Genomic DNA, 27394 nt, shown 5'->3' with positions numbered 1-27394 from the left:
AGCCAAGGCACTGACTGGAGCAGGTTAAAGTCACCCCTGTGGAAAACAGGGACCCCCAGCTCAGTCTCCAGTGGCAGCTCAGCACCAGCTGCCAGAAGTTACTGGGGCCATCACCTGTGCATTTCTTTTTCTACCAACACCTGAGCATTTCCAGGTTTTGTACAGATCAGTGAAATGCAGGAGCTTTTTCACTCCTTTCCTCCTTCTCCAGCCCACAGTTTCAGGTACCTAGTCTCTCTGGCTCTGTCAGAAATAACCTCACCAGCTCTTCTTTACCACCTGAATGGACTTTCCTTTGATTGCTCTTATTTAGGTTGAACTAGGAATCTTTTTGTTTCTTTGTTGCACACCGTCCTCTAAACCACCTAGAAACCCACAATATCTGTTATTTGAGCACCCAGAGCAAGGTGATGTCTGCCTGACACCGAGCCAGGAGACAGCCAACGATCCCAAGCTGTAATCAAACAAAAGCATCTGGCGAGGGAGTGCACACCCAAGTCAAGGCACTGAGTCCCAGCAGCTCCCCAAGCACTGCTGGGGCTCATCCCATCTCCCAGCAGGACAAAGATCAGCCATGGGCACTGATCTGTGCACTTTGAATTCTTTCTTCAATAAACCCAGCAGAGTTTTCCCAGAAATAAACTCGGCCTGCAGTGCTGGAGGTTGGGCTGAAAGTGCAGCACAGCCCTCGCTTGGGCTGTCTCTGCCCTCTCCAGGGAGGGTTTCTACTCCCATCTAACATCATCCTGTGGCACCAAACCCAAAGAGGATCTTTAGGCATTTCAGTACAGATAAACATGAGAAAAGGGTCAGATTTTCAATATATTTTGATAATTTCAGAAGAGAAAGTAATAATATATATAATTTACAAGATATTTATAAAATATTAATTAGATTCTTCCATACAGCCTCCTGCTACTTACTTACCTTCCTTCCTACTTTCTGCAAGGAAATTGGGCTACTCAGAGATGCAACATCATTATTATTAAGCAAGCAAGAGCATTTAGAGGTAACTTTGCCCCAGAGTATCATTTTCAGTCATCCAGGCACAAGCTGAGACTAATGCATTACAGCAATGAAAGTTTGTGGTTTCTGGCTGGAAACACAAGTACTGAGCATTAACCTGAGTCTTGGAAAAAAAAAAAGCAAATATGTGCAACACTGCATCATTGAGCTTAATCCTTATATAATAAAACAATTAACCCACATTGCTAATAGAATTATTTTAGATTTTTTATCTTTTTTTATCAGTATCTATACATCTATAAACATTTATTTATATATCTATTAGTTTTATAGATACATATCTATAGATATGTATGTATATAGATATATAGATATATAAAAGATATCTAAATCTATAGAAAATAGATTTAGATATTAAAAAATTATAATAGTTTACACTTTTCTGTACCTGGTACCATTTTTCTAATTGGCAGATGCAGTTAGTAATAATTGAAGATAAAATGAATTGGTCTATGTGTAAACCCAAAATTATATAATGTAAAATGCTGTTTTCATGCCTTTATTATAATTAGTCTTATAATGAACCACACAGTGATTCAGCTTCTAGCATTGTCCAGAACAGTGGAGAGGCAAATGCTTGGGGACAGTGAAATGATCCAGGCATGAGAAAGTGTAAATTAAGAGCCATGAGGCTTGAATACAGCTATTGAATTATATACAAACTATCTGACCACTTCCCAAAGGTCTAATTGACCAGAACAATCCATGGCTTTCTCTATTTGATTTTCACATCAGCTATTTTGGTCTCCAGTAACATTTTCAGGCAAACAAATGTTTCTGAGGCATTTCAGTATGGAGGAGAATGGCTGCATGGAAAAAGCAGACCACCAGCTGCTCCCTTGGGAATCCAGCAAAAAGGAACAGTTGATTTCTTATTAATGTAAATGAGCTCATTATCTGGGTTGCCTTCAGACTGAGTTCAGCAGTTCAGAGCCTCTATTCCAGGAAATACAGAATTTATGTAACAGAAATGAAGAGAAAGTGAAGGAAGGATTTCGTAAGTGCCGACTTCCCGACTAAATACTTTTGCTATTCTGGTGTCAGGGTGGAGGGGTGGAACCTGAAATGGAATATGCTGGGCAATACCCTGAGCTGCAGGAAGATTTTATAGACACTGAGGTATTTCAAGAGGACTTCCAGGATATTAAGCACCCCATAATGTGTTGCAGTCTTATTAATATATGCCTACATCAGGTAAAGTCTGTGCAACTGATACTCTCATAAGTTCCAGAATAAACTCACCAAACAGCATTTCTTGGACTTCTCTACAGAGAGCAAAAAGCTTTAAGGCTGGGCAGTCCTTTCCACCAGGGCTGCATCTGTGAGTTTCTAGGTTGATTTGGTCATAACGTAACCGTGAGGCCTGGGAATGCCTGAGCTCTGGTCCTGCACTTAGCTCTGAGCCTTTGTTCCTGAGCACCACTCAGAAAACACGTTATCTGTTTCAAAAGAATGATTTATCAACGTTAGTCAGTGATCTGAGACCTATATGGTGTATTCAGAAAGGTAATTAACAGTGTAACACCAGGTAGAAATATAACTTAATGGAAAAAAACAAAGTGAAAAAGAATGAGCAAAAATACATTAATTTTTCCATATCTCATGTTATTCAGAAATTATTTTTATTTCATTCCATAGCCCTTTTATTGGAGAAGAAAACCAGAAATCTCTCACTTTTTCTTGCTCAGTCCCTGTTCCTTGCCCTCCCATGGACAGTCAGTCCCAGCACCCCTGTGCAGTTCACCTGCAGAGCATCACCTGCACCAGTGCCAGGACTGGGTTGGGCAGGGCTGGGGCATGGGGGCAGTGCCACAGCAGCACTGCAAAGCACAGCTCGAGCCTTTCTGGACCTCAGGGCTCGTGTTTGCAAGTGAAACCACAGCCAGCTGCATCCCTCTGTTCACTCCCCCTCTGCACACAGAGAGCTGCCCGTGAGGCTGGCCAGAACTGTCCCCCTCCCAGCCACTGTCACAGCTGAATTTGAGTCCAGCATCCCCTAAGCACTCTCTGAGAGCTTGAAATGTTCTGTCTTTGGCCTTTTCACAGTGTCTGGAGTTCGAGAGCCAGTGCTTGGCCCCCTCCCAGGGAGGAGTGTTTCCCAGACAGCCCCATCCCTATGTTGCAAACTCTGTCTCAGCAATGAGGGATTTTATAGCAGCTGAGGCTGAGAGGTGCCACTGCCCAACTCCAGCCCATGGAATGCTCTCTGCTTCTGAAAATTGACTTCTGAATGGCCAAAACAGGATGCAAGTGACCCCCTTCAAGACTGATGCCGAGGTGCTGATGCCAGGAGGGGCTGGGGATATTCCCAGGGGTATACCCTGAGGAATATCTGGGATATTCCCCAGATTTCCAACTCTCAGGCTGCTGTTTTAACTATTAAACACTCTTCCAGAATGGGGAAGCTAAAAAACCTCTATTGGAATACTGAGTCCACACACTGGATACACTAAGTCCATCTCTCCTATTGTATTATCTCCCTCATTCACTCTCCCTTCAGAGAAGAATCTCCCAGAAGCTTTACCAAAGTTTTTTTTTCATATCATTCTCTGCTTGAAACAAGAATTTTCTCCACCATGGGTGACAAAGCCTGGTATCTCTCTTTTCCTGGCTGTTACTTAAGGTATAAGATCCATATCCCCAACACAAACCATGCTGGGACTTCTAATTGGGTTTTCCTCCCACTGTAACTCCCTCTACCATCTGTTCCTCTTTTTCTCTCAGATGATACATCCCTCAGTCACTGAGCAGTGCCATGGCAAGCCAGCCCAACCCTGGAGACTCTGCCAGAGCAGCACCTTCCCTCTTCCCTGTGCCCCAGCCTCAGCTCTGGGTGGGAGGTGGGACTTCAAACCATCACCTGCCCCCCTGGGACAGGGAGGGGATCATGTGCTGATGGATCACCACATTCCAGTCCACATTCCTGGCTGGATTTTGCCTCCAGGTTTGCTATAGGGTTTCTTTGAAAAGAAGGCAGAAACCCCAGTGCCTCTGAAGTCCAGAGCAAACCTGTTTTTAAGCAGCAGCAGAGCTATTTAACCTCTGACACAACCGATTTTTCTGCTTAGTTGAAATCGCCCATCCCCAGCGCTAACCAAGGGCTCTGGAGCCTCTCTGCTGAGATAATTGGTAGCCCCAGGCTCCAACAGGATGCAGGAACTGCTTTCCACTGCTTCATCTGAGGAGAGAGTAATCTGCTGGAAACATGGCTACTTCTGGCCTCTTTCCAGACCTCCAGTCATGTTAGAGTTGAGCTACAGCAAATGAAAATACATTAGAATTTTAAAATGGTACATAAGTGATTCCTGCTCATTGGGAAACTTGAGGCTAATGTTGCCTGCAGCTATTACTAGTGTTTTCAGAAATAATTCATTAGCTGCAAAAATCTTCTCTTATTTCTTGGGAAATGAAACAAAAAAATAGCTGTTTTACTTTCCTTGTTGATTCCTTCCCTTCCATCTCCTTCAGCACTGTCCAGGCTGCAAAGCTGATACAGGAGGTCTTAGAGACCATGGTGACACAGGTGAACTCTCAGCCAGATACCATAAGATGGTCCCTTTCACCAGTTCTCATACTTTACTCATGGCTTTCTGGGCAGGGTTTCTTGGCCTGCCTGACCCCCCCTGGCAGAGGAACAGCAGGACATGTCAGAGGTGGCCTCTGGCTGCCAGAGCCTGATCACCAGAGCCCCAGGTGAGGTACAAAAGGACAGGTTGGATCAGCCAGCCTCTCCCAGCAGAGACACAGGGCCAGCACTAAGCCTGGGGTGACCCAGGGACAGGGACTGCTTTCACCCCAGTAACTCTAACAGCTCCATTGGTCATGGGGTAAGGAAGACCCAGGAAGATTTCTTTTTTTTCCTCTGCACTTCAGTGCTTTTCATTTTGGTCCCAGATGGACCCCACGTACAACTGAATGAGAGAACAAGAGAGGAGAGTTTTGTAGATTTTCTCTCAAAGAAAATACACCAGGGGTCAAAGTCAAGCTTCATGTGCCAAATATTTTGGTCAACCTCATAAAGTCGGAGAAATACAAAACTAAATTTCTTGTAGTTTCTGTAAGGCTCTGAAGAATTTAAGGCCTTTCTGAAAGTCTTGAAGAGCACCAAAAGCTCTGAACTAACTGCACCTGCCCTGGCTGCTCACTGCAGCCCTGGAGCAATGTCACTCGTTCTGCACAGAAGGGGCCCCGCTGTCCAAGCCACCTCTGGCCTGGAGAGAGGGAGAGAGGGAAGAGTCACACTGATGGTGTGAGAGTGGGAACTTCTGTCCACTGTCTCACTTGTACACATCTCAACTGTGCTGACAAATATAAGGAACGCTCTTTTTGCCTGGATGAGGAATTAAAACTTCAACATCTAAGCAAAACATGAAAAATAAGTGAGTGATTTGCTTGTTGTGGGGGAGATCACTCGGCCAGGCTGCTCGTGCCCTCTCGATGCCGTTCGCAGACAGCTCCGCCGGCTGCTGCTCCAGGGGCTCTGCAGCCCCCCAGCCCCAGGGCAGCCCCCTGCCAGAGGCAGAGCCCTCTGCTCTTCCCTGGGGTGCCACCCTCAGGGGCTCCCACCTGGGCTGCCTGTGCCCCCACCCCACGCTCCCATTCCCTCCACACGCAGCAGATGTGTCTGCTGACACCTGGAAGGGAACTCATTTCTTCTTCTTAGTGGTTTGACACAGCAATTAGATTTGGTTCAATTTCTGGGACTTTATCACCTGTGCTAATAGCCAAAATTGCTTTCAAAGATAGACTGCAATGTTTTGAATTTGGGGAGAGATTGCTATCCCTTTTAATCACATTTTCTGTCTCTAATGAGACAATTACAAGCATTTCAATAGTTCCAGTCACCAGCTTTCCACTGTATGAGAGCATAGGAGAAAAAGGCATCCTTACCATCCCCTTTTCCTTCCTCTCCCACCCACTAAGTTCTTTGAGCAATTCCCAAATGTGTCATGTATATTCACCTCAGTCCTGACAGAGATCCTAGAAACACTTAGACTGCCCAAAGCCACTCCTGGAGACACTGCACTATCCCAGCTCTTGCACCTGAGGACCCAACTCCCAATTCAGTAATCTTCATAGGGTAGCACATGTGTAAAGAACAGCTGCACACCCCACTCACTCCTCTTTCTCAGCTCAGGTCACAGGTGCTGAAACCAAAGATATTATCTGTAGTGTAGAGAGGATATGGTCTCAGAAGTAGGAGGAGCACAGGAGGTGCCTGCTGGACCAGCACCAGTCTGTCACTCCAGTGACCTTCTCACAAAGGTCAGTGACTTCAGCAATAGAAATGTTTCTGGAAATGAACTGGAAACTCAGGTTCCTGCTATGTGGTACCTGGGCACTGAAGGGCTGGGTTCTTCCAGCTAGAAATCCTTTCTGCTCTTGAAACCAGAGCCCTTTAATCTTAAGCAGCATCAAATGTTTTTATTGTTGTAAGATTGCATAGCTCTGCAGATAAATACTGCATTTAACATTCCTGTGTAATGAAGTAAAATACTCTGGTCAAGAATGGAAGTTAATTTAAGACGATATAAAAATATTGCCATTAATCCAGGATTCTTGTACCCTACAGACCAGGGTGCTGGAGAACAGCCATTGTAAGCAGGACAGATTTAAAGGCCTCCCCATGTGCAGGCTGTCATGGGGTCACAGGGCAGCTTACACAACCAGTGATGGCACACAGATAAATGTACCTGTTCTGTGATATCCACAGCCCCACGGACTGGTGCCAGCAGAGCATAGAGCAGAAAAAGCAGGAGGAAGAGTGAGAAGTTGACCAAGATTAAGCTTGGGAGTAGGAGCAAGCAGTGAGTCAGAAGCTCTTGGGATGCTTGCCCAGCCCAGTGCCCCTCTTGCCCCACACACCACAGGTAAGATGCACATTCCTGTAGCTACAAACATCACCCATACTTGGGATTTCTCAGCTGAGATTCCTTCAGGATTGGTACACCTGGTTTGTGATGCCAAGAGACCAGGGAACAAAGAGCTGGGACTCCTGGAAACAATGAATTTCCAGCCAACCTGGAAATTTCAAATTTCAACTGATTTTCAAACAAAAATAATTTCCTTTACATTCCTTTTTTTTTCCTCACAGCTTCCAGAAAATCAGTCTGAAAAGCTTTGTTAAGGTTCAGAGTTGTCCAGCTGCAGCCCTGACACAAACACAAATCATGTGAGACCGTGTGAGACTCTCGACATGGGCTCTTCAGCAGGTTGGAAAAGGATCTGGATTTTTTGCTTGACTTTTCATTATTAAAAGTTGAGATCCTCAGCTGGAGAGCAGGAGGAATTGTAGAAACATCAGTTGAGCTTAATTTTGCTTTTGCATAAATCCGACCCACTGGTGCCTTGGCTTTATTTGCTCTTCTTTCAGGCGGGTGCCTGGCAGGTGGAGCTGCGTGTGCTGCGTTATCAGAGCCCAGCAGGATGATTTACAGAGGATGGGGACTCAGCTCCTGCCTTTGCAGGTTTGCTGGGGGAGATGTTCTCCTGTTGATAACCAGTGGTGAAAGGTTTTCAGCGTTGTCATGGGAACTGCCTTTCCTCTGTGCGAGCCTGCCTTGCTTGTTTACAGTACAAAACTACTTTCAGGAGTATTCTACCTTGGATTTCCAATAGTTTCACTTTTTCCAAAACTCAGGTAATAGAAATTATGGAGATCATAATGATGAATGGTGATAAAATTTCTAAAGGGAAACAGGATGTGTCAACACCGTGAACTAATTTTCATTTGCAGGGAAAGTGATCTGACAACTTCATTACCTTCTTCTACTCAAAAGGCTCACTCTTGCTCCCTCACACACATACTTCCCCCAGGAATTTACCAACAGGATCTGTTTGTACAGTCACACAAGGCGTGGAGGTGAAGCCAGCACACTGCACAGCCCTTTTTAGGATGTGCTGATGCAGAAACACTTGCAATGTCTTGTGTCATCAAGTGACAGCCTGTGCAGAAACACAGCTTCTGTGAGGGCCCCTTGGGGGCTGAATCTTTCATACTCCTGCATCTCCAGGCTACAGTGACAGAAGGAAAGGCCTGGCAGTTCTACATGCCACCAACAGTAGCTCTTGATAAGACCTTATGCTATCAGCTCTCAGGGATGAGGCAGCAGCAAAGAAAACCCATGTGGAAGACTTAAAATTTTTAAAAACTACTACACAAAAGCTGCATCCTTTATAGTTTCAGTACGCAGTTCTGAAAGAATGTGGTAAAAGCAGGGTTTCCCATGATCAAGTTTGGGTAGATTTTGAAAATGACAGCTTTCCCAACAGCTGTTTTCATTCTGCTCCTGAAGTAACCACCTGCCTCTCTAGAAGCTGGTGGCTCAATTAAGGGGCTTCTGCAGAAGAACACTTTCCAGTGACAAAATGCTACTCTCACTATAGACCACCAAGAAATGAAATTGGCTTTTAGCTTGACAGAGATCCTCACTGCAGAAACCAAAATGACGTGCTCCAGTGATTTATTCCCAACCCATCTCTGGGGATCACACCCCTGCACTCACACACCAGCAAGCACTCCTGAGCAGGCCATAAGCTAGTGACAGGTTATGTTACACAGTGAAGTACAAGACCTTTTGGTTTCTTCCTTAAAATCTTCCTCCTCTGGGATGATATCAACCCCTGTGTGTCTTTAACTCACTGACAGCTTGTAACACATAATGAGAAGCAGAGCCTTGCTCTCAAATCCCAACTGCCCTGGCCAAAGGCATCAGGTGCTCATGGCCCCACACACACCTCAGCACCTGCAGCACCAATCCACAGTGACACTTGATGTCTCTCTGCAAGACCTTCAGCATGGTCAATAGAGGGGTTTGTGATCCAATCCCAGACAGGAGATGGAGCTGAGCATTAAAACTCCCTGCTGGAGCCAGCCCCAGCCACTCACCTGGGTGTGACAAATGGAATGAATGTGATCTCACCCTGCAGTGAGTTCCTGTCTGGAACAAATCAGGTTAAGAAGCTAAAGAGATGGCACCACACAGATTAATCAAACAGACAGACATTGGGAGAATATCTCCAGCCTCCTTTATTTTCATTTATAGAATTGTATGAATACTAGTAAGCAGAATATAAGGAAAATATTTCAAAACATTCCCAGTAAAAAACACAAGGGTGTAGTCCACCTGGCACAGCTGAGCTGACCTCCTATTTAGAGCCCCAGGACTGCATTGCATTTTGGGCCAACTCAGAGATGTTCCTTGAGGCTGAAGTCCAAGGGCCAGTTTGTCCCTATTCTCACAGATTTGACAAGCACATTTCTAATTTCCATCATTACCTCAGCAGCACAAGACCAACCCTCTGTAAGACTGAGGGCCAAACAAAATTATGAGACCAGGGAGGATGAAAATAGAGGGAATAGATGCACAAGCAGGAATATCCACAAAGTGCTGTTGCCACAAAAAGAAGGCACATGCATTAATTTATTTTGCATTGTTTCTTCTTCACTGAAACTTTAAAAAAATAATTAAATCTGGCTTCTTATGGCCTTTTTTGTTTGATTTGTTATTTGGTAAATTCTCATTCCTTTCCAGAAAGGAGGAATTTCAAGAAGTCATCAAGGTCAGACAAGATTCTCTCAGGGAAAAAAGAGAGCACTTCCCAGCCAGCTTGATTTCCTTGGAAATCAAGGAGAACACACACACAGAGAGGATTCCCGGGCTATCCCGGGGCTGTCCTGGGGCTATCCCGGGGCTATCCCGGGGCTGTCCCGGGGCTGTCCCGGGGCTATCCCGGGGCTATCCCGGGGCTGTCCCGGGGCTGTCCCGGGGCTGTCCCGGGGCTATCCCGGGGCTATCCCGGGGCTGTCCCGGGGCTGTCCCGGGGCTGTCCCGGGGCTATCCCGGGGCTGTCCCGGGGCTGTCCCGGGGCTGTCCCGGGGCTGTCCCGGGGCTGTCCCGGGGCTATCCCGGGGCTGTCCTGGGGCTATCCCGGGGCTATCCCGGGGCTGTCCCGGGGCTGTCCCGGGGCTATCCCGGGGCTGTCCCGGGGCTGTCCTGGGGCTGTCCCGGGGCTATCCCGGGGCTGTCCTGGGGCTATCCCGGGGCTATCCCGGGGCTATCCCGGGGCTGTCCCGGGGCTATCCCGGGGCTATCCCGGGGCTATCCCGGGGCTATCCCGGGGCTATCCCGGCGCTGTCCCGGGGCTGTCCTGGGGCTGTCCCGGGGCTGTCCTGGGGCTGTCCCGGGGCTGTCCCGGGGCTATCCTGGGGCTGTCCCGGGGCTGTCCCGGGGCTATCCCGGGGCTGTCCTGGGGCTGTCCCGGGGCTGTGCGTGCCGTGCCGGGCAGTGCCGGGCTGTGCCCCTGTGGCAGCAGGTGCTGCTCACACCGATGCCCCATCTGCGGTGCTCTCTGTGGCCGCGCACCCGACAGTCCCTCTCTGTGAACTTATCAAACCAAAAACTCTTCAGCCCTGACTGCTGGCATTTACCCACCAGATTATCATCAGAAACAGATGATAAAGGAGACCAATTTTTTTGCCGGATTTGAGTCCAGCATACCTCAGGAGCCATTATAAAATGGAAAGTACTTAATTGCCAGTACAGCAGAGATCCAGCTGGCTGTGCTACCTCTCTACAGAATTACCCTGAATTTCCTTCTTAATTCGAAATGCAAGAACCTTAGAGAGATTACAGCCAGTCCTGTGAATTATTTAGCTATTCAGTACAAAGCAAAGGGCTTTACTGTAACTTTTTAATCAAAGAGGCTTGTTCTAAAATATTGATCACAACAGATGTTATACCTTGCTGAACACTGAACTGGGATTTATAAAACCCACCCACTGGGTTTTTTTGCAAGTGATTATTGTACCAAGACTGGGTATGGACAGAGTGTTCCCATTTCAGGGAAACTGCAGCAAAGATGTTTCTAGAAAAACAGAAAATAACATTAGAGGACAGATTAACACCTTGAGCATGTACAGTTTTGGAGGCATGGGCACAGACGAGACCTGGCACTGCATCAGCTTGGGCCTAACATGGTAAAACGTTCCAAAAAGATAAGCAATAGGAAGAACTTTAGCTTCTTTGTATATCACTAGATGTCTGCAGCAAAGAACAGGCATCTCATTTTCTTGGCCGTTGTCAGATATTGCCACCTTGGAAATTGCACGTGTGGTAAATTCTTCAGCATGCAAGGGCATAAAGTCTGGGACAGGAAAGAGAAGAGCCCTAGAAATCAGTGGCTATTGGGTCTAGGAAGCTGGAATTTAAAGATACCATGTTAATTCTTGCCTCTGCCAATGAGTCACTTACTATGTGACCTCGGGGAAGTCATTTAACGAATGCATGTCTGGTTCTTGATCTAGAACAGGAATGTCATTCCAAAGGAGATTGCATTACTCAGCAAATCAGTTCACACAAACCGGGGAGGGCGCGGCTCTTGGGCGATTCCCTGAGGGGCAGTAGCAGAGCTCACTCCCAGGTCCAGCACTCATTGCTGCCATGCTCCACAGCCCCCTGCCAACAGCTGAGGAAGAAGGAACACCACATTATTCTGAGATACACAGACTGAATGAAAATTAGCTTCAGAGAGCTGTGGCTGTACATAAACACTGCAATTTTGACTGACCATATGTGGTTAGAAAAAATGGATCTGGGTCTAGGCATCTCAGAAAGGTTTATATTCAATCCCCCCAGTGAGCTCCTGGGAGCAAACTTTGTTTATCTTACATTCCCAGAGTGAAAGCAGTTTTCCTTTGTTCCGGTTTGACATAGCCCTGGGGATTTTTTAGGGTTTGGGGTTTTTTTTCCCCCCGTTAGGCTCTAAATGATCCAAGGAAACACGGCCCAAGACATGCTGGACCATCAGATTTCTTGCGAGACAAAGTGCCAGGTCTGGGTGGGTCTGCTGACCCTGAGCAGCCAAGCAAATGTGTTCCTACAGAAAGGAAATGTGGCTAGTCTGTCATAGAGGGAGAGGTTCCGAACACAACAGCTTGCAGGGATGTCCTTGGGAACATCAGTGGGTGTTTGCTGTTGTATAAAAAGGGGCATTCTTTTGTTGATGAAAAGCATAGTTGGTCACCAGAGAAGTTTTAAGAGCAATACAAGCAGAGGATAGTAACCTTTGGGGAAAACAAGTTGACTTCACCTTCTCCAGGTTTTTTTGAACTGTCTGCCCTGGGATCTCACCAGTTTACACAGTCAGACGATCAGGTGCAGCTCTCTGGGACTCCGGCTAGGATCACCCTTCATCTGGCAGCCTGCGGCTCTGCGGCCCCGGCTGGGCCCCGGCTGGGCCCGCCCTGAGGGGCAGCAGCGGCCGCACAGCGCCCCCCTGCGGGCCGGAGGACCACGGGAACAGAACCCTGCCCCAGGAACCCCAAACCCGACCCAGGAACCCCAACCCTGCCCCAGAAACCCGAACCTGACCCAGGAACCCCAAACCCGACCCAGGAACCCCAACCCTGCCCCAGAAACCCGAACCTGACCCAGGAACCCCAAACCCGACCCAGGAACCCCAACCCTGCCCCAGGAACCCCAACCTGACCCAGGAACCCCAAACCCGACCCAGGAACCCCAACCCTGCCCCAGGAACCCAAACCCTGCCCCAGGAACCCCAAACCCTGCCCCAGGAACCCGACCCTGACCCAGGAACCCCAACCCTGCCCCAGGAACCCCAAACCCGACCCAGGAACCCCAAACCCTGCCCGGGGAACCCGAACCCGACCCAGGAACCCCAACCCTGCCCCAGGAACCCGAACCCGACCCAGGAACCCCAAACCCGACCCAGGAACCCCAACCCTGCCCCAGGAACCCCAAACCCTGCCCCAGGAACCCGAACCTGACCCAGGAACCCCAACCCTGCCCCAGGAACCCGAACCTGACCCAGGAACCCCAACCCTGCCCCATGAACCCGAACCCGACCCAGGAACCCCAAACCCTGCCCCAGGAACCCGACCCAGGAACCCCAAACCCTGCCCCAGGAACCCAAACCCGACCCAGGAACCCCAAACCCTGCCCCAGGAACCCGAACCTGACCCAGGAACCCCAAACCCTGCCCCAGGAACCCGACCCAGGAACCCCAAACCCTGCCCCAGGAACCCCAACCCTGCCCCAGGAACCCCAAACCCTGCCCCAGGAACCCCAAACCCGACCCAGGAACCCCAAACCTCGCCCCAGGAACCCCAAACCCGACCCAGGAACCCCAAACCCTGCCCCAGGAACCCGACCCAGGAACCCCAAACCCTGCCCCAGGAACCCAAACCCGACCCAGGAACCCCAAACCCTGCCCCAGGAACCCGAACCTGACCCAGGAACCCCAAACCCTGCCCCAGGAACCCGACCCAGGAACCCCAAACCCTGCCCCAGGAACCCCAACCCTGCCCCAGGAACCCCAAACCCTGCCCCAGGAACCCCAACCCTGCCCCAGGAACCCCAAACCCGACCCAGGAACCCCAAACCCGACCCAGGAACCCCAAACCCTGCCCCAGGAACCCCAAACCCGACCCAGGAACCCCAAACCCTGCCCCAGGAACCCCAAACCCGACCCAGGAACCCCAAACCTCGCCCCAGGAACCCCAAACCCGACCCAGGAACCCCAAACCCGACCCAGGAACCCCAAACCCTGCCCCAGGAACCCCAACCCTGACCCAGGAACCCCAAACCCTGCCCCAGGAACCCCAAACCCTGCCCCAGGAACCCCAACCCGACCCAGGAACCCCAAACCCTGCCCCAGGAACCCCAAACCCTGCCCCAGGAACCCCAACTCTGCCCCAGGAACCCCAAACCCTGCCCCAGGAACCCCAACCCTGACCCAGGAACCCCAAACCCTGCCCCAGGAACCCCAAACCCGACCCAGGAACCCCAACCCGACCTCTAGGATTCAGAGGTTGCCTGGGATTAGTAACCTGCCTACAGCTTCGAATTTCATCCTGATGCATATATGCAATAGCAGCAGAGCTTGAAACATGACAAGCAACTGCTCTTGCAGAGGTAATAAAACATGCCAAGAAAATGTTTCAGCTGCATCTGTCTCTCCAGCTCCCACTGGACAAGCATTCTCTCCTCCCCACAGAATGTTTGCTGGTAAATCTGCTCATTACATTAATGAAAGTAATTGTATTAGCAGTTCTGGTCCCTCACCAATATGTACTTTGAAGAGATCATGCTGCTTACAATAATTGAGTAAGAAAAACCCCTACTCAGTTTAATTGAAGACTGCTTTGAATGTTGAATAGTAGCAGATTTTCCATCATTGCTATTTCCTAAGCATATGTGCCAAAGGCCACCACTATCAGCTCAGACACCAAATCCCATCCCAGAACCACTGAAACCGATTTAATTATGCTGAGGGACAGCCCTTGTCCAGAGACTGAGCAGAGACTGCACCTCTCCCCAGACCTGCACACAGCAGCAGCCACAAGCCCCAGCCAAGCGCTTCCACTGCAGGGTGTGTGCAGCTCTGTTGCCATGAGATCAATCATGCCTCTTCTCTTGGCCTGAGGCAGCTCCAGCATCTCTCACAGCAGCACACTGGTGCTGTACTCTTCAACTCCTCACACAACTGGGAGATCCAGGAATGAGCTGTTAAACGTGGATCAAGAGAATTCCAGTCATCAGCTGAACTCATTCATTACTCAGATTTTATTAAAATCAGGCACCCAACACTACAGAAACACACTGTGCTGCAGCATCCCAGACAGCCCCTGCCCCCTTCACAGGCTGCCAGGGATGCACCACTGAAGTGGCAGGAGAGAACCAAGCCCTGACACCCAAGGCCATCCTCCTGGTACCTGACAGCCCAGGGAGGCTTCCTTGCCTTCTGTGACTATGGCAGGGTAACATAAGCTGCCAGGAAGGGAATGCAGCCCCTGCAGACAAAAGCATGCAGCTGCATTAAACATGCAGCACTTTCCAGAATCTATCAGTTACATGCCTTGTGCCCAGAGGACAAAAAACATAAACATCCTCCATCTAAGTTTGCAGGACACAAATTCATCACTCCTGACAGCTTTGAGAGAAGGTCAGAGCTGCTGCAGGGTGATGGGAACGCTGTGTCTTGGATGAAGATCCCAGGCAGCAGCATGGGAGCAGCAGAACCATCAGTCTTCTTTAGCAGAACAATGAAACTCCAGCAGGGCCCAGCCAGGACAACTTCTTATAAATTTCAACCTGCCAAGAGAACAGCCAACATTTTGTCTGTCCACTGTACCACAAACAGCAAATAGACAACTTTCAAATCCACCCCAGCCCCATAAAAACCATTAGACAAGAGCTGCTCGGCAAGAGCAGAAGTTTCCTCCCTGCCAGGTGCTCTAAACAGGATGACCTCAAACTGCACTGTGGGAGCTTTTAGAGCAGGACTGGACATCAGCCTGGAGGAACTAACAGAGCAGAGTGCCAGAGAAACATTCAGTCAGCTCAACCAGCTTCACCATTTGAACCAAGCACTTGTGTCCTTTTGCTAACACAGAGGGCTCTTCAGAGACTTACTTCAAGACATTGAGAGCCTCCCACTGGGGGGGAACCCCAAAAACTACAAAGAACAAAAGCTCCTGGACTCTGCAAGATGTACCCTGTTTTAACACTGCTTAAATGGGGCAAGAGAAAAACATTACATTTATGCCCTTGGAATTGAAACCTTTCAGACCTCTCTGCCACTAACTGGAGATCTTTGGAAAGAACTTCAGCAGGAACTTCCCTGCATGGAACAGGAGTATTTTCACAGTACTTACAAGGCCCCTTTCTGCAATACTATTCCCCACTCTGCCAAACCTCCAGGGACCTGAACTTGTCAAGGCACTGCAGAAGCAACTTCCTTAGAGAAAGGTGTTCTTTCCCTTTTCCTTTACTGAAATCAGTGAATGTAGGTCAATTAAAATCTTACCATTCTCCCCTGACCAAGGGGCACAAGTAGTAGAGCAAACCAGACAGCTGCTCACATCACACAATTCCTCATTATCAGCTGCAGCCTTAACTTCAGGTCTCCCCAAGGCTCAGCCCACCACTTCTGATTTCACAGTACCCTGGGGGTAAAGTCAAAGGGAACCATCAGCATCAGGCCCCTGATTCCAGTATTTTGGGCATTTGTTAACAGCAGGGTGTGGGATACAGCTGCACTCCCCTGCTGGTGCATCAGACACAATCTGGCTTGAACAGCAAGAAATCAACACTGTCGCTCTGATGGGGAAAAAATTCAGTCATCACTTACACCAGCAAGTCCCTAGGAGCTGTGCCACGTTCCCACGTCCCCTGGCAGAGCCACAGGCACCATGAGCTAATGGCAGAGAAAGTGGCAGAGCCATGCCCACACTGGCAATCCCTTTGCACTCCCATCAGCTGGCCAGCAAGAGCCAGGGCAGAAGAGCCTCACCAGCAGCACCTCCCACAGGGACACACTTCAGCCCAAATGGCTCCTCTTCCTTACTGGGGCAGCTCATCACCCACAGATGTCTGTGCAGAGTGCCCACAATACGAGCCCTCTGAACACAATGAACAAACAGGACAGAGCTGTAAGCCACCATGCTGCTCCAGCTCAGCACACACACGGGAAGCTTGCAGCTTCCTGGCCTGCTGGCTGCTATTCACTTTGGACATGATGGAACAGGAGCCTCAAAGGACCTCAGTGCAATGCTTCTGGAGGAGGAATCTCCCTGTACTGTCACTTCTACAATACCTAGGTTAATACTCATCAGAGTATGGTCTTTAGGGATGAACTGGAAGCAACTTCCTTGCAGAAAGCTATTTCCTCCCCTCTTCTTTTTATTCCTCTCCCCTTCTTTTTAAATTTAATTAAATACACAATTCACACTTAATTCAAAGACTTACCATTATTTGCTAGAGGTTCAGGCATGGTGGAGTAAACCAGACAGCTGCTCACATCACACAATTTTTCATTATCAGCTGCAGCCTTAACTTCAGGTCTCCCCAAGGCTCAGCCCACCACTTCTGACTTCACAGTACCCTGGGGGTAAAGTCAAAGGGAACCATCAGCATCAGGCCCCTGATTCCAGTATTTTGGGCATTTGTTAACAGCAGGGTGTGGGATACAGCTGCACTCCCCTGCTGGTGCATCAGACACAATCTGGCTTGAACAGCAAGAAATCAACACTGTCGCTCTGATGGGGAAAAAATTCAGTCATCACTTACACCAGCAAGTCCCTAGGAAATGAGGCTGCACAGCCATGGCAGCTGTGCCACGCTCCTACGTCCCCTGGAAGAATTATGGTAATCGGGGAAGTTCATGTAATCTTTCCCCCAAAACGTGGCTGACTGGCTTGTTCTACAGGTACACAGGACATGGAAACAGTCCCAAAAAAATGGAGATCACCGATGTATGGGTGTTCTAGAGCAGATTTCAAAACAGCCAAGCCATTTAACAGGAAAAGAGGCATCAGGCAGAGATGAACAGGTTATTACTGCCTTTTGCAGCCCCAGGCCTGGTGTCCATGCAAGGCTCCCACTCCCCCCCGGCAGGCGCTGTGCTGTCCGAGGCCACGAGCAGCGGGCCCGGGCCAGGGGAGGACTCCGGAGAGCCCCGGACCGGCTCTGCGGGGCAGAACCGCCCGTCCCGGGGTCCCTGCAGTCCCTGCCCGCCGGGCTCCTGCGGGAGCCACCCACACCTGCTACCTCTGCAGGGACACCACCCTGGCAGCGGGCATCCTAAGTAATTCACTAACTCCTTCAAAAGAACCAATATAAATACGTGCGGTTTTCGCTCGGTACGGAAGAGTTATTCTGCAGACTTACCGCCTGGCCCTGGCAGAGGCTCGGGCCTGCCGGTGCACACCGGCCAAGTGCCCTCATGGCCGGCCTGGCCAAGCGCCCTCATGGCCGGCCTGGCTCCGCGCACGGGGCTCCCGCAGGCGCCTCGGGTTCCGCTGCCCTACGGGGAAACAAAGCACGGTGAGTATCGGGGCAATGCACGGCCAGCACCGGCCCGCGGCCGCTCCGCTGGCGCATCAGACACGACCTGGCTTGGACAGCGAGAGTCAACACTGTCGCTCTGACGGGGAAAGAGTCATCACCGCTACCAGCGAACGCCCGGACACGCCCGGGGAGCTCCGTGTGACCTCGCCAGGAAGAGCGGCCGGAGCCCGGGAGGCCGCCGTGGGGAGAGGCCCGGGCCGAGCGGGAGCGGGGCGGTCACACGGCGCGGCGGATCCCCAGCGGTAGGGCGGGCACAGAGACGCCTCTGGCCGCCCGCAGAGGCCCAGCCGTGCCCCGGGGATGGGCAGAGAGGAATCCCGGACCCTCCTAACCCCGCAGTACGCGCACCCACCTCAGCCGATCCAGAGCAAGAGGCCGCGCAGCCCCGCGCGAAGCCATTTATAGCTCGGCAGGCCCCGCCCTGGGCCCGCCCTGCTCGCCCACGCTGAGGGGCCGCCAGCGCCGCCGTGCCGGGCGGAGCCCTGCGGGCCCGGGAGCCGCTCCTGCTCTATCGGGAGCACGGGCCGGGCTCTCGGGGAGGGGCCGGGCCGGGCCGGGCCGGGCCGTCCTCCCGCCGCTCGCAGCAGGGGAAGGCGGCGGGAGGCGCCGCCATTTCGCGGTGTCGCGCCGCGTGGCCGGGCCCGGGTCTGGCTGCGCTGGGGGCAGGCGGAGGGGGGCGAGCGGCGGAACCCGGGGTGTCGGTACCTTTGGTATCCTTTATCGGGATGGGCGAGAGCGGCTTTGGACACTTGATTTTTTTTTACAAAACAAAACGAAAGACAGCAGTTACAGAGATGTTGGAGTGACTCGTCCAAAGGCACGAGCCGCTGCAGCGCCAGGGCCGCGCTGCCCCTGAGCCCAGAGCAGCCGCTGCAGCCTGCGCGCTGTGCCCGCTCAGCCCCTGGGGGACCCTCACCCTTCTGCGGTACACACCACAGCCACCTGCCTTTTAGGTGCTTTAGACAGGAAAATTATGTTGCGTTAAATAGTTTGCCACTGAGTAACGCGAGGAATGGAATAGAAAACAAAGGATGTGGCTTGGATGAAAACAGCCCAGTTTGTAACCCAAGCACTGCCGTGAGAGGCGATTTTTATAGCTGTAAATTCAGCGTGGGGACGGGTGAACGCAGCCATGCGGCCCTGCTGGAGCCCTGGCACACGGCACCCTGAGGGAAGGCGTTCCCAGCCCCGGGCCCGGCTCCCCGGGGCGGCCGCTCCGCAGCCGCCGCCGCCGCACGATCCCCAGCTCTGCCCTCCCGGGGAAGGCAGCGAATTCTGCCGCTGGAATAAAGCAGCTGAAGGGATCGGGCTGAAATGGAGTCACGCAGGGACACGGGCAGGGAGACGAACAAAGCCAGACGTCTTTACATCAGCTGGGACTAGGCACAAGAGAGGAACAGCTGTGTCCTGCAGGAAGAAGCTGTGGTCCAGACTGGCGCAGAATCAAGGCTCCATGCTTTGTTTTTTTCTGTTTGCAAAATACATACTGCTTAATTCAGCTCCTGTTAAAATGCTTTTTTCCAAATTAATTGTGTTTGTAGGCAACTAATTTTTGAAAGCAGCCTATCAAACAGGACTTCTGGAATAAATCTCAATGTTGTTAATCCAAGTTCCAGAACACCAAAAGATGAAAAGACAATCGAAGGACATTTTAAGAGGATTACAGGGAAAACTAATCTTGTTACACTGCAAACCCCTGTCACGTGCACAACACAAAAGGAACTGTAAATGTGATTTGTGTTTCCTACCTTGGCAAGGAAGGGAAAGTGGGAAGGCCTGAGATAGTCAACAGCTGCAACAGAACTTAGTATTAAATTTATTTGATTTTATGTTTGGGTTTTCATCTCCTTGGCAAAACCAGGTGGAAAATGTCTTTATCTAAATGAGTTCTTCAGCTCGGTCAGGCCCATTGAACTCAGGAAGTTCTTCAAGAGGCAGCAAAAGTCTCTCTCTGTCCCTAAACCAGGACAGCCATGAAAAGATCTCCCTGAACTGCTGGGTCAGCAGCTTCACTGGGACAGTCAAAATAAAACAGTCAGCACACTGATGGGGGTTGGAAAAAAAGGCTTAATGAGCTTCTGCCAAATCACACACACCTTTAGAATAGGAAAAATCCCAAACATAAAATTCACAGAATGGATTACTGCCTCAGCTCCAGGCTGCTTCCCATGCGGCTTTCCTACAGAGCCTTTTACAAGAGCTAGAAGGTGCATTTTAACTATTTTGCAGGTAACATTCCCCAAAAATTTGGCACAAATTCTTCAAGATCTTAATCCTGAAACCAAGACTGATGGATCACATCATCATCATTTCTTCCCTGTGGAGTCAGGCCTGCAGGCACTGAAAGCAGGGGTGGAAGCTGGTGAGCCCAGCCCTCCCTGCTGTGCCCTGGGCAGCCCTGAGTGCAGAGCAGCTGCAAGGTTAAAAGGCTGGGCAGGAAGGGGGGCACTTCTGAGCAGAAACAGCAGCACCATCTCAGCTCTGTCTCCTGCCTTTGCTGCATCAGGCACAGAGGAGACAACAGGAAAAGGGACTGTAGTACTCAGGCAAAGCCCCACTTTTATGCAGAGCTCATATCAGCTTACCCAGAATGGACACGGTGCCAGTGTCCCACCAGGAGCCTGTGATTGCAGCAAGCTCTGGGAGAGGAGGCATTTCTCTTACACAGGCCCAAAGAGGGGATCAGGGTGTTTAACAGCAGTGAACAGCTGCCTGTGGCAAAGTGCCTTAATCCAGGTTCCTATGAAACACAGCATTAGCCACAAGTGATGCTGCAGAACAGTCCCAAGAGCAGGCTCTAGTCCCATCCGAGGAGAAAATTCAACAGCTGGAGATGAGGGTAGGGAGAACCTGGGCCCACTGCTGTCAGTGTGCTCCCTGCTTTCCAATAGGAATTGTTTAGTCAGGAGTTTCTGAGTTGGAAAAATTTGCAATACAAAGCCTCAGCCTAGCAAGTTTCTTTTAATTTTTAAATGTACAGCATTTTAGTTCTACAAATGTAAAAAAAAACTAAAAACAAAAAAGCTTTACAATGTTTGGGAGTTTTTAGCTTATAATGATCACACCCAACGTGATTCAACGCAATCTGGTCTGCAGTTCCTGTGGCCCGATTGCTTTGGATGACGCAAATAAAATGGCCAAGACATTTAGCTGTGAGACAGCAGCTGCAGGAATTGCTCTCTGTGGCAGGAGCTCCTGCAGCGCTGCACAGGTGCAGGAACTGCTCCTGCAGTCCCAGGTAGGTAAACACTGACTGTAGCTCACACTGGACGAGACACCGACACGTGTCAGCCTGCGGGGCCAGTGCTGGGGCCAGTGCTGCTGCAGGAGCCAAGCTCTGCTCTGCAGCACTGCCCCCAGCATCGCTGAGGCAAGGCAAGGCTGGGGCTCCAGTTACAAGCAAACAAGGAAATGGAGTTTAAGTCTCTACTTCGAGGAAGTCCCATCCACTGGCTGTGCCAGGTTCCCCTTTTAAGTAAACTTTTAAGTTTGACTTTAATGTCCAGTTTGAGCTCCCATTAACACAGCTGCACTAACACTGTGGCACAAATAACAAACCGTACCCACGTTACTTTGCATTCCCTTGCCCTGCCAGGTCTGCACACCCTGCACAGCACAGAACATAGAACATTCTCTATGCACTCGAGAACCACTGGAAGTTACTCCACAGCTTAACACACTGCCCAGACTAGAACACAAGCATTACAAATCTATAAAAAAGCAGCCCCTGTGGTGGTGTACAGGAATAAATTAACCAAAAAAATTTAGTATTACCATTTATTGGTGACAAACACTACGTTTTACTTACATTCCATGGGGAGAAAAAATTCCAGCGTAAACAATGAACGGAAGCAGTACTGAACTCGCGCAGCTATCGTGCTGTACCTGGACCAATGCAAACCTCAGCGCGCACCGACCGTGCGCTAGAACACAACATCAAAAGCAACACAGTTATATATAAACATAGGTAATTTTTTTCAGCCCTACATGGAGATGTAATTAAACAGTATAAAGCACTCAAGGAAAATCAATCTGCAGTTTTATATGCACTACATTGAGATCATATCCTGTACTGTAGTGAGCTGTGAGCCACCAACACACAGTCCCTAAAACACAGCTCAGAGATCACTGAAAGTCACGGTGCATTTGAGCTCCCCTACCCCACACTCAAGAAAACTAGAAATTAACCAAAAATGATCAAACCAAGTTTAAAATTCCTAAAGTATTTAAATTCATTCAACCATTGGATAATTAGGGTTGGTTTGCGAAAATATGGGGCTTTTTAAAATGGTGGGACACAGCCTGTTTCCAGTGAAACGCTGCTATTCCAATAAAACCAAAATAACCACATACATGGATATGATCTTCCCAAGTTAGTTCACAGGTAACATGTCAGTCTCAGAAGACAAAGTTTCTAAACTGTGCTATGGTTCTAGATACAATTAAGAAACTTTTAAATGAAGAATTTATAGTGTCATTTCAATCAAAACAACATAATGAAACTAAAAATGTATCACTGTTTGAAGAAAAAGCAACAGTTATGATTTAGACACTACAGTAAGTTGTAGAGACTGTAGCACTCCAACAGTTAGGTTACATTAAGAGGAAGCATTTGATTTTCTCTGGTGCTTTCAGGTTTGGGTTCAGTCAAGAGCCTATTTCAGGCAGTGCTGTCCAGTGTTTGTCCCAAAGGGCTTGCGCTCGCCGGTTTGAGGAGAGGGTCACTTTCCATTTCTTGTTTCACACATCTAAAATGAGAAAACACCTGTTACTTAGGAGACAAAACACTATTTCCACAAGTAAGATGCTTTAAATTGGATACAAATAATTTGATGTGCATTTAACAATTTGTTACCATATAACTGCCCAAATCCTTAATCAATTAGCACTTTGTTAATCCCTCCACTGTTAATTTGAGAGTTTATTATCTCAATAATAAGAGGAGAGGCTCAACTTCCTTTCCTCCCAAACCCAGCCAAGGGAATAATCTGCACCCTCTCCATGTTCCTGCCGAAAATGAGCTTTGACCCCTGCATATCTCTTTCCCAAGGGATTGGGAAAGATTGCAAGAGAGAGAGAGGAGCAGCTGGAACCCCAAGGCCACTGCAGAGTCACTCTCCTTACAGAGAAATGGGAAAGGGGCAGTTGAGCTGAGGAAGGCCAGAACTGCTGGAGCTGTCATACTGGGCTGGGGTCACACCACAGCCACCACACTTCACCCACTCACTCCGGCTCAATGCTTTGCCTTTGACACATGGAAGTGATGGGCTTGATCATCCAAACCTTCCTCTGGTCCTGCTGGAGGGCAAACAGCCCTTGGCATTTCAGCCTTTCTGGCCAATCAAACCCCTCACATGTTACTTGTCTAAAAACTCTCACAGGGTTAATTTGCATCAGTGCAAGGGAAGTTGGTGGGAACCACTCACACAGACATTGGTCCATTTCCTGTCCTTGGCATCTCTGTGGTTTGTTGGTCCAACTCAGACAGCAACTTTAAAATATTCAGTGCAGCCTAAAGAGAAGAGAGAGCACTCAGCAATTCAGCCTCTAGCCAGTTCAGTAATTTAGTGAAAGCATTCACGTAACCCAAACAAATGTTCTTATTTTGGCAATATTTTTAAAGAATTTTTTTAAGTTCCACAGCTATGGTGGAAAATGCAAAGGTGTAGAATTTCACCTTGCTTCATTAAACAATTGGATGGTGTAACTGGGGATTCCCACTGCACTTGTTTCAGCACTGGGGGAAAACTAACACACCCGGACTAGAAACAGCAAGAAAAGAGACACTAAATTAGTAACAGCTCAAACTGTGCAGAGCTTAAGACAAAAGACAGAAAAAACCACAGAACCGGAGCCCTTTTCCAAAAAAGAAAGCAAGTTACACAAGAATCAAAACACAGGTGGGGCCCACGTGGCTGTTCAGTAGGGTCAGCGTGACATGGCTCAGGCCAAGCTCAGTCACCTCCCTTGAGAACTGACTTTTCCCACTTCATTCAGACCAATGTCAGGTGCAGCTTTCCAACATACCCCTGACTCTGGCACGAGCCTTAGTGACAGCTGAACCCTGATCTGAGGAGGGAGCTCACAGTGACCCCAGTCACAGTGTTCAAGCTCCAAACCAGCCACTCTTTCCCCTTCTTCCTCCTGCCCTGACCACTGTGCTCAGTCTGACAGGAGCTCTGCACAGCAGAATGTAGAGATGAACATGAAAATGTCCAAAGAAAGTGACAAAGAACAATGAAATCTGTATCAAATTGTGTCCATTAGGAAAGTACTGCAACAGTTTTTAGTCTAAAAATCAGCAAAATCAGGTTTTCCTAAGGGTATTCACATATTGCAAGCGATTGCTTCAGGCTGCCATACTCAGCTCACCTCTTGAGCCCAAAAGAACAAGAACAATTCCTCTGAATGGGAGCAGACTGGGAACATCTTCTCAGCTCCACCTAAAGTCTTTTACAGCAGAAGTCCCCTGCAGGTTTCACTATAGCAGGTTCATTCTTTCACAAAGAAATATTTCAGCCACTGGTAATAAAAACCCTTTTGTATAAAGGGAGCTGAAGAGATTTAGAGTGTCTCTTACTATCCATTGCTGAACTGCATTTCTTCCACAGGGGATTCCACTTCCGCAGCAAGTCTGGGAACATGAGCCCAAGTATCACAGTTCCCACTGAAACATCAGCCCATTCTGAGATAATAAGGAAATAAGCTGAGAGGCTGTCAGCTTTATATGTTCCTTTTTGTGCATTTACTGTCATTGGCTCATGCAAATACTGTCAAGATGAAGCAAATGTACTTTTTGTAGACCAAAACTGTAATCATATGTTCAGCATATTAAGCATTATTTAGATTAGATTCTGATGTTATTAATCATTATCTCTGCAACCTGTGAAATGTTAGACAAAATGATCCAGGGAACTGTAGAACATGCGGTGATATAAAACCTTGGTCTCCCTCAGGGAAGGCCCAAGAGCAGCATTTCAGCAAAGTTCATCATACCATGTCGTGGCAAGACTCCACATCCTTTCCAATCCCATGACTGATCAGCGGTGGCTGAGAGGAACAGTTTATAAGAGATACAAACTCATTCTTGTTATTTTTTGGAAAGTCTTTATATTCAACCTGAAGAAAAGAGAAGGATTTATTTCTTTTCAGTTAACCAAGTGCAGGAAGCATATCACAACTGCTACAGATTATTTGCCTATAGATGAAGCTAGGCCTTTCTTCTCATCATTCTCTCAGCCAGTAGAACCACTCTATTTGAATTTAACCTCACTTACAATGCTTTTTAGTACTCACAAGAGCTTTGCAAGGCTCCTGAATGCAAGTGGCTTCTTAATAATGATTGTTACTGGAACCTTTATTCTGCTCACTGCTGTCCGCCCTTCAAATTTTTATACTATGCTTTTTGATCCACTGAGCTCATCTGTCATATGAATACAGGAACTTAGTGAAATTTCCATTAAAGGGAGCAAACATAAAGAAATGCAGAGTTTACATCAAATGCCAATATATGACAGATTAGTGAAAAAACCTAATTGATGATAAAAAGCTAAAAATTGATGATTCCACATCAGCCAAGTCCAAGTCCACACTGTCTTCCTATATTGTGACAATTTTCAGAAAATGCTCCCTTAATTTTGTTCTTCCAAGACCTCAGAGCAGCACTGAATTGGGACTGAGAATGGTACAGAAATGCACATTTGAAAATGAAATTTAAAAAGATGTAAAATTTGGTATGTGTCATAGGTAAAGTGAAACTGTTACATGAATTTCAGCAGGCTCAGAACTCATCTCTCACCAGGAAAACTACAAAGCTTTTGAACAAACACGAGGTTAGACCAGCTTGGATAGTTTGGAAGAAGTCTCGCAGAGCTGAACATTTACCTGGATTCCTTGAACATTGGAAAGATAGTCCAGCTGCTCGGAGGGCCTGGTTAGAGGCCCATGGGGGACATGGCCTGAGGAGTTGCTGCTCTTCAGAATGGTCTCAGCAGTAGGAGAAGTGCCCCCATAGAGCAGCTCCCTGGCGATCATCGCCGTCACCGTGGCCTTGGCGGGGTTGGGAGCTGCCCGACTGAACTCTTTGGTGTGGTGTCCTTGATTGGCTCCTACAGCCTGTGCAACCTCAGGGACCATGGGAAGAATTCCAGCAGGAAGCTGCTGATGGCTGAGATAAGGCATCCTAAACTCATCTTCTTTATTACCTGGGAGGAGAGAGGTGCACACTGAAGAGCTGCTGTTTGACAGTCCTCCTGCAGGCACACACAGGCACCAAAAGTCACTTTGGAAAAAAATAATTAATTTCAAATTACTTTTGAAATGCTAACAAACGTGGTAAGCTCAATCAGCCTTTGGAGGGTCAGAGCTTCAGCATCATCAAGACAGAGTTTTCTTAATGAATTATTGACTCAGTGCAACCCTGCTTCTGCCAAAGGGAGCACCTTTACCTCCAGGAGGAGCTTACAGACACCCAGCTGCAACCATATTCCAGATATATCTTTTTCTCTCAGAGGTTTTTTTATTCCATCATTTGTAGGAACAAATAATGAAACCACAGAATGGAAACTATAAATTGTGAGAACAAGCAGGTAGGAAAGGTAAAATGGAACATGAGCACAAAGAGGCAAGACTACAGCAAATGTCCAGCCACAGTCAACTGACAGCAATTTGCTGACATTATGGTATAAGTTAGATTAAAGAGGGATAATAACAGCTTTTTAAGGGGAACTCACAAAGAGCTATGGATGAAACTTGCACAGGAGTGCTCAAGAAAGGCTGGTAAGACAGCGCCACCAAAATAAACCAAGGAGTCATTTTTATGGCAGAACAGATTAATCAATTTCTGCAGGGCTGAGCTGTTTCAAATCTAAGGATGAAAGCCAAAATTTGTAGATGGAAGAAAACAGGGAGAGCAAAATCTGAATAGAAAGTCAGGAAGTTTACCTAAGATCTTATGGATGCAGTAAAATTGTACTAAAGTCCAACTCAATTCCAACTTACTATAATTTAAACAGCAAAATTATACTTAAACACAAAGTACCTGATACATGCTCTCCAGAACAGCAACCTGTGGTGACTGATAAACTTCCCACAGTGATTCCTCCCCGCAGATGACATTCCAGAAAGCAATGTCTGTGTACAGTGTGGCCAGGTCTGGGGCCTTTTGGTTCCAGCCTGCCACCCTGGGTGTGAGCACCACAACTATCCACTGCCTGAAACAAGTGCAGGCACAGCTCCTGCTCTCAGTCATCAAAGACCAGGCACAGACTGAGATTGTTCTCAACAAGGCCATTCCTTCCCTCTCCAGCTCTGCCTGAGCTTGACCAGTTAGTACTGACACCCTTTCCCACCTTCATGCCAGGAACAGGGGCACTGGGAGGAATAAGCTCTTTGGGGTTTGAACCAACCCTTTCCAAAGGCTCCACTTGGGTTTGCAAGGCAGCAGCTGCACAGCTCTGCTCATGCCAGGGCTGAAGGGACTGGGAACAGAGCTGACA

General features: G+C 48.7%; 1 protein-coding gene, 2 long non-coding RNA genes and 3 other non-coding genes across 13 annotated transcripts in view; all 6 read right to left on the bottom strand.

Annotated features, from left to right (window-relative positions):
- LOC131584832 (uncharacterized) overlaps nt 1-17787 on the bottom strand; it is a 113712-nt gene extending 95925 nt beyond the window's left edge. The window contains exons 1-5 of one of the 2 annotated variants that reach the window (XR_009278811.1): nt 17718-17787; nt 16797-16932; nt 15856-15994; nt 14370-15140; nt 14046-14060 (exon numbers count right to left, since the gene is read on the bottom strand). This is a non-coding gene — a long non-coding RNA (uncharacterized LOC131584832). Of the gene's footprint in view, nt 1-14045; nt 14061-14369; nt 15141-15855; nt 15995-16796; nt 16933-17717 lie in introns of those variants that run through there. The other variant, XR_009278812.1, reaches the window with a different exon arrangement.
- Nucleotides 9041-12262, bottom strand: LOC131584833 (uncharacterized). Its single transcript, XR_009278813.1, has 2 exons — nt 12092-12262; nt 9041-11493 (listed from the first exon to the last, which is right to left on the bottom strand). It is a non-coding gene; the product is annotated as an uncharacterized LOC131584833 (long non-coding RNA).
- On the bottom strand, nt 16095-16185 carry LOC131585208 (small nucleolar SNORD12/SNORD106). Its single transcript, XR_009278897.1, has one exon. It is a non-coding gene; the product is annotated as a small nucleolar SNORD12/SNORD106 (small nucleolar RNA).
- Nucleotides 17033-17123, bottom strand: LOC131585207 (small nucleolar SNORD12/SNORD106). Its single transcript, XR_009278896.1, has one exon. It is a non-coding gene; the product is annotated as a small nucleolar SNORD12/SNORD106 (small nucleolar RNA).
- A 133-nt stretch (nt 17788-17920) lies between the features above and the next one.
- LOC131585209 (small nucleolar SNORD12/SNORD106) lies at nt 17921-18005 on the bottom strand. The gene has a single exon (XR_009278898.1). It is a non-coding gene; the product is annotated as a small nucleolar SNORD12/SNORD106 (small nucleolar RNA).
- A 2837-nt stretch (nt 18006-20842) lies between these two features.
- Nucleotides 20843-27394, bottom strand: part of STAU1 (staufen double-stranded RNA binding protein 1) — a 28212-nt gene continuing 21660 nt past the window's right edge. For 3 of the 7 annotated variants that reach the window (XM_058850487.1, XM_058850481.1, XM_058850483.1), the window contains 4 exons: nt 25782-26149; nt 24894-25016; nt 23324-23409; nt 20843-22645 (listed from right to left, as the gene is read on the bottom strand). In XM_058850487.1, the coding sequence (XP_058706470.1) occupies nt 22558-22645; nt 23324-23409; nt 24894-25016; nt 25782-26149 (665 nt within the window). In that variant the 3' untranslated portion in view covers nt 20843-22557. The remainder of the gene's footprint in view (nt 22646-23323; nt 23410-24893; nt 25017-25781; nt 26150-27394) is intronic. The other 4 variants (XM_058850484.1, XM_058850485.1, XM_058850488.1 and 1 more) reach the window with 2 other exon arrangements.

The sequence above is a fragment of the Poecile atricapillus genome, chromosome 15 (assembly GCF_030490865.1).
Source record: "Poecile atricapillus isolate bPoeAtr1 chromosome 15, bPoeAtr1.hap1, whole genome shotgun sequence".
Classification (NCBI taxonomy): Eukaryota; Metazoa; Chordata; class Aves; order Passeriformes; family Paridae; genus Poecile; species Poecile atricapillus.
Note: the sequence above shows the minus strand (reverse complement) of the source record. Positions and strands in the feature narration are given on the sequence as shown.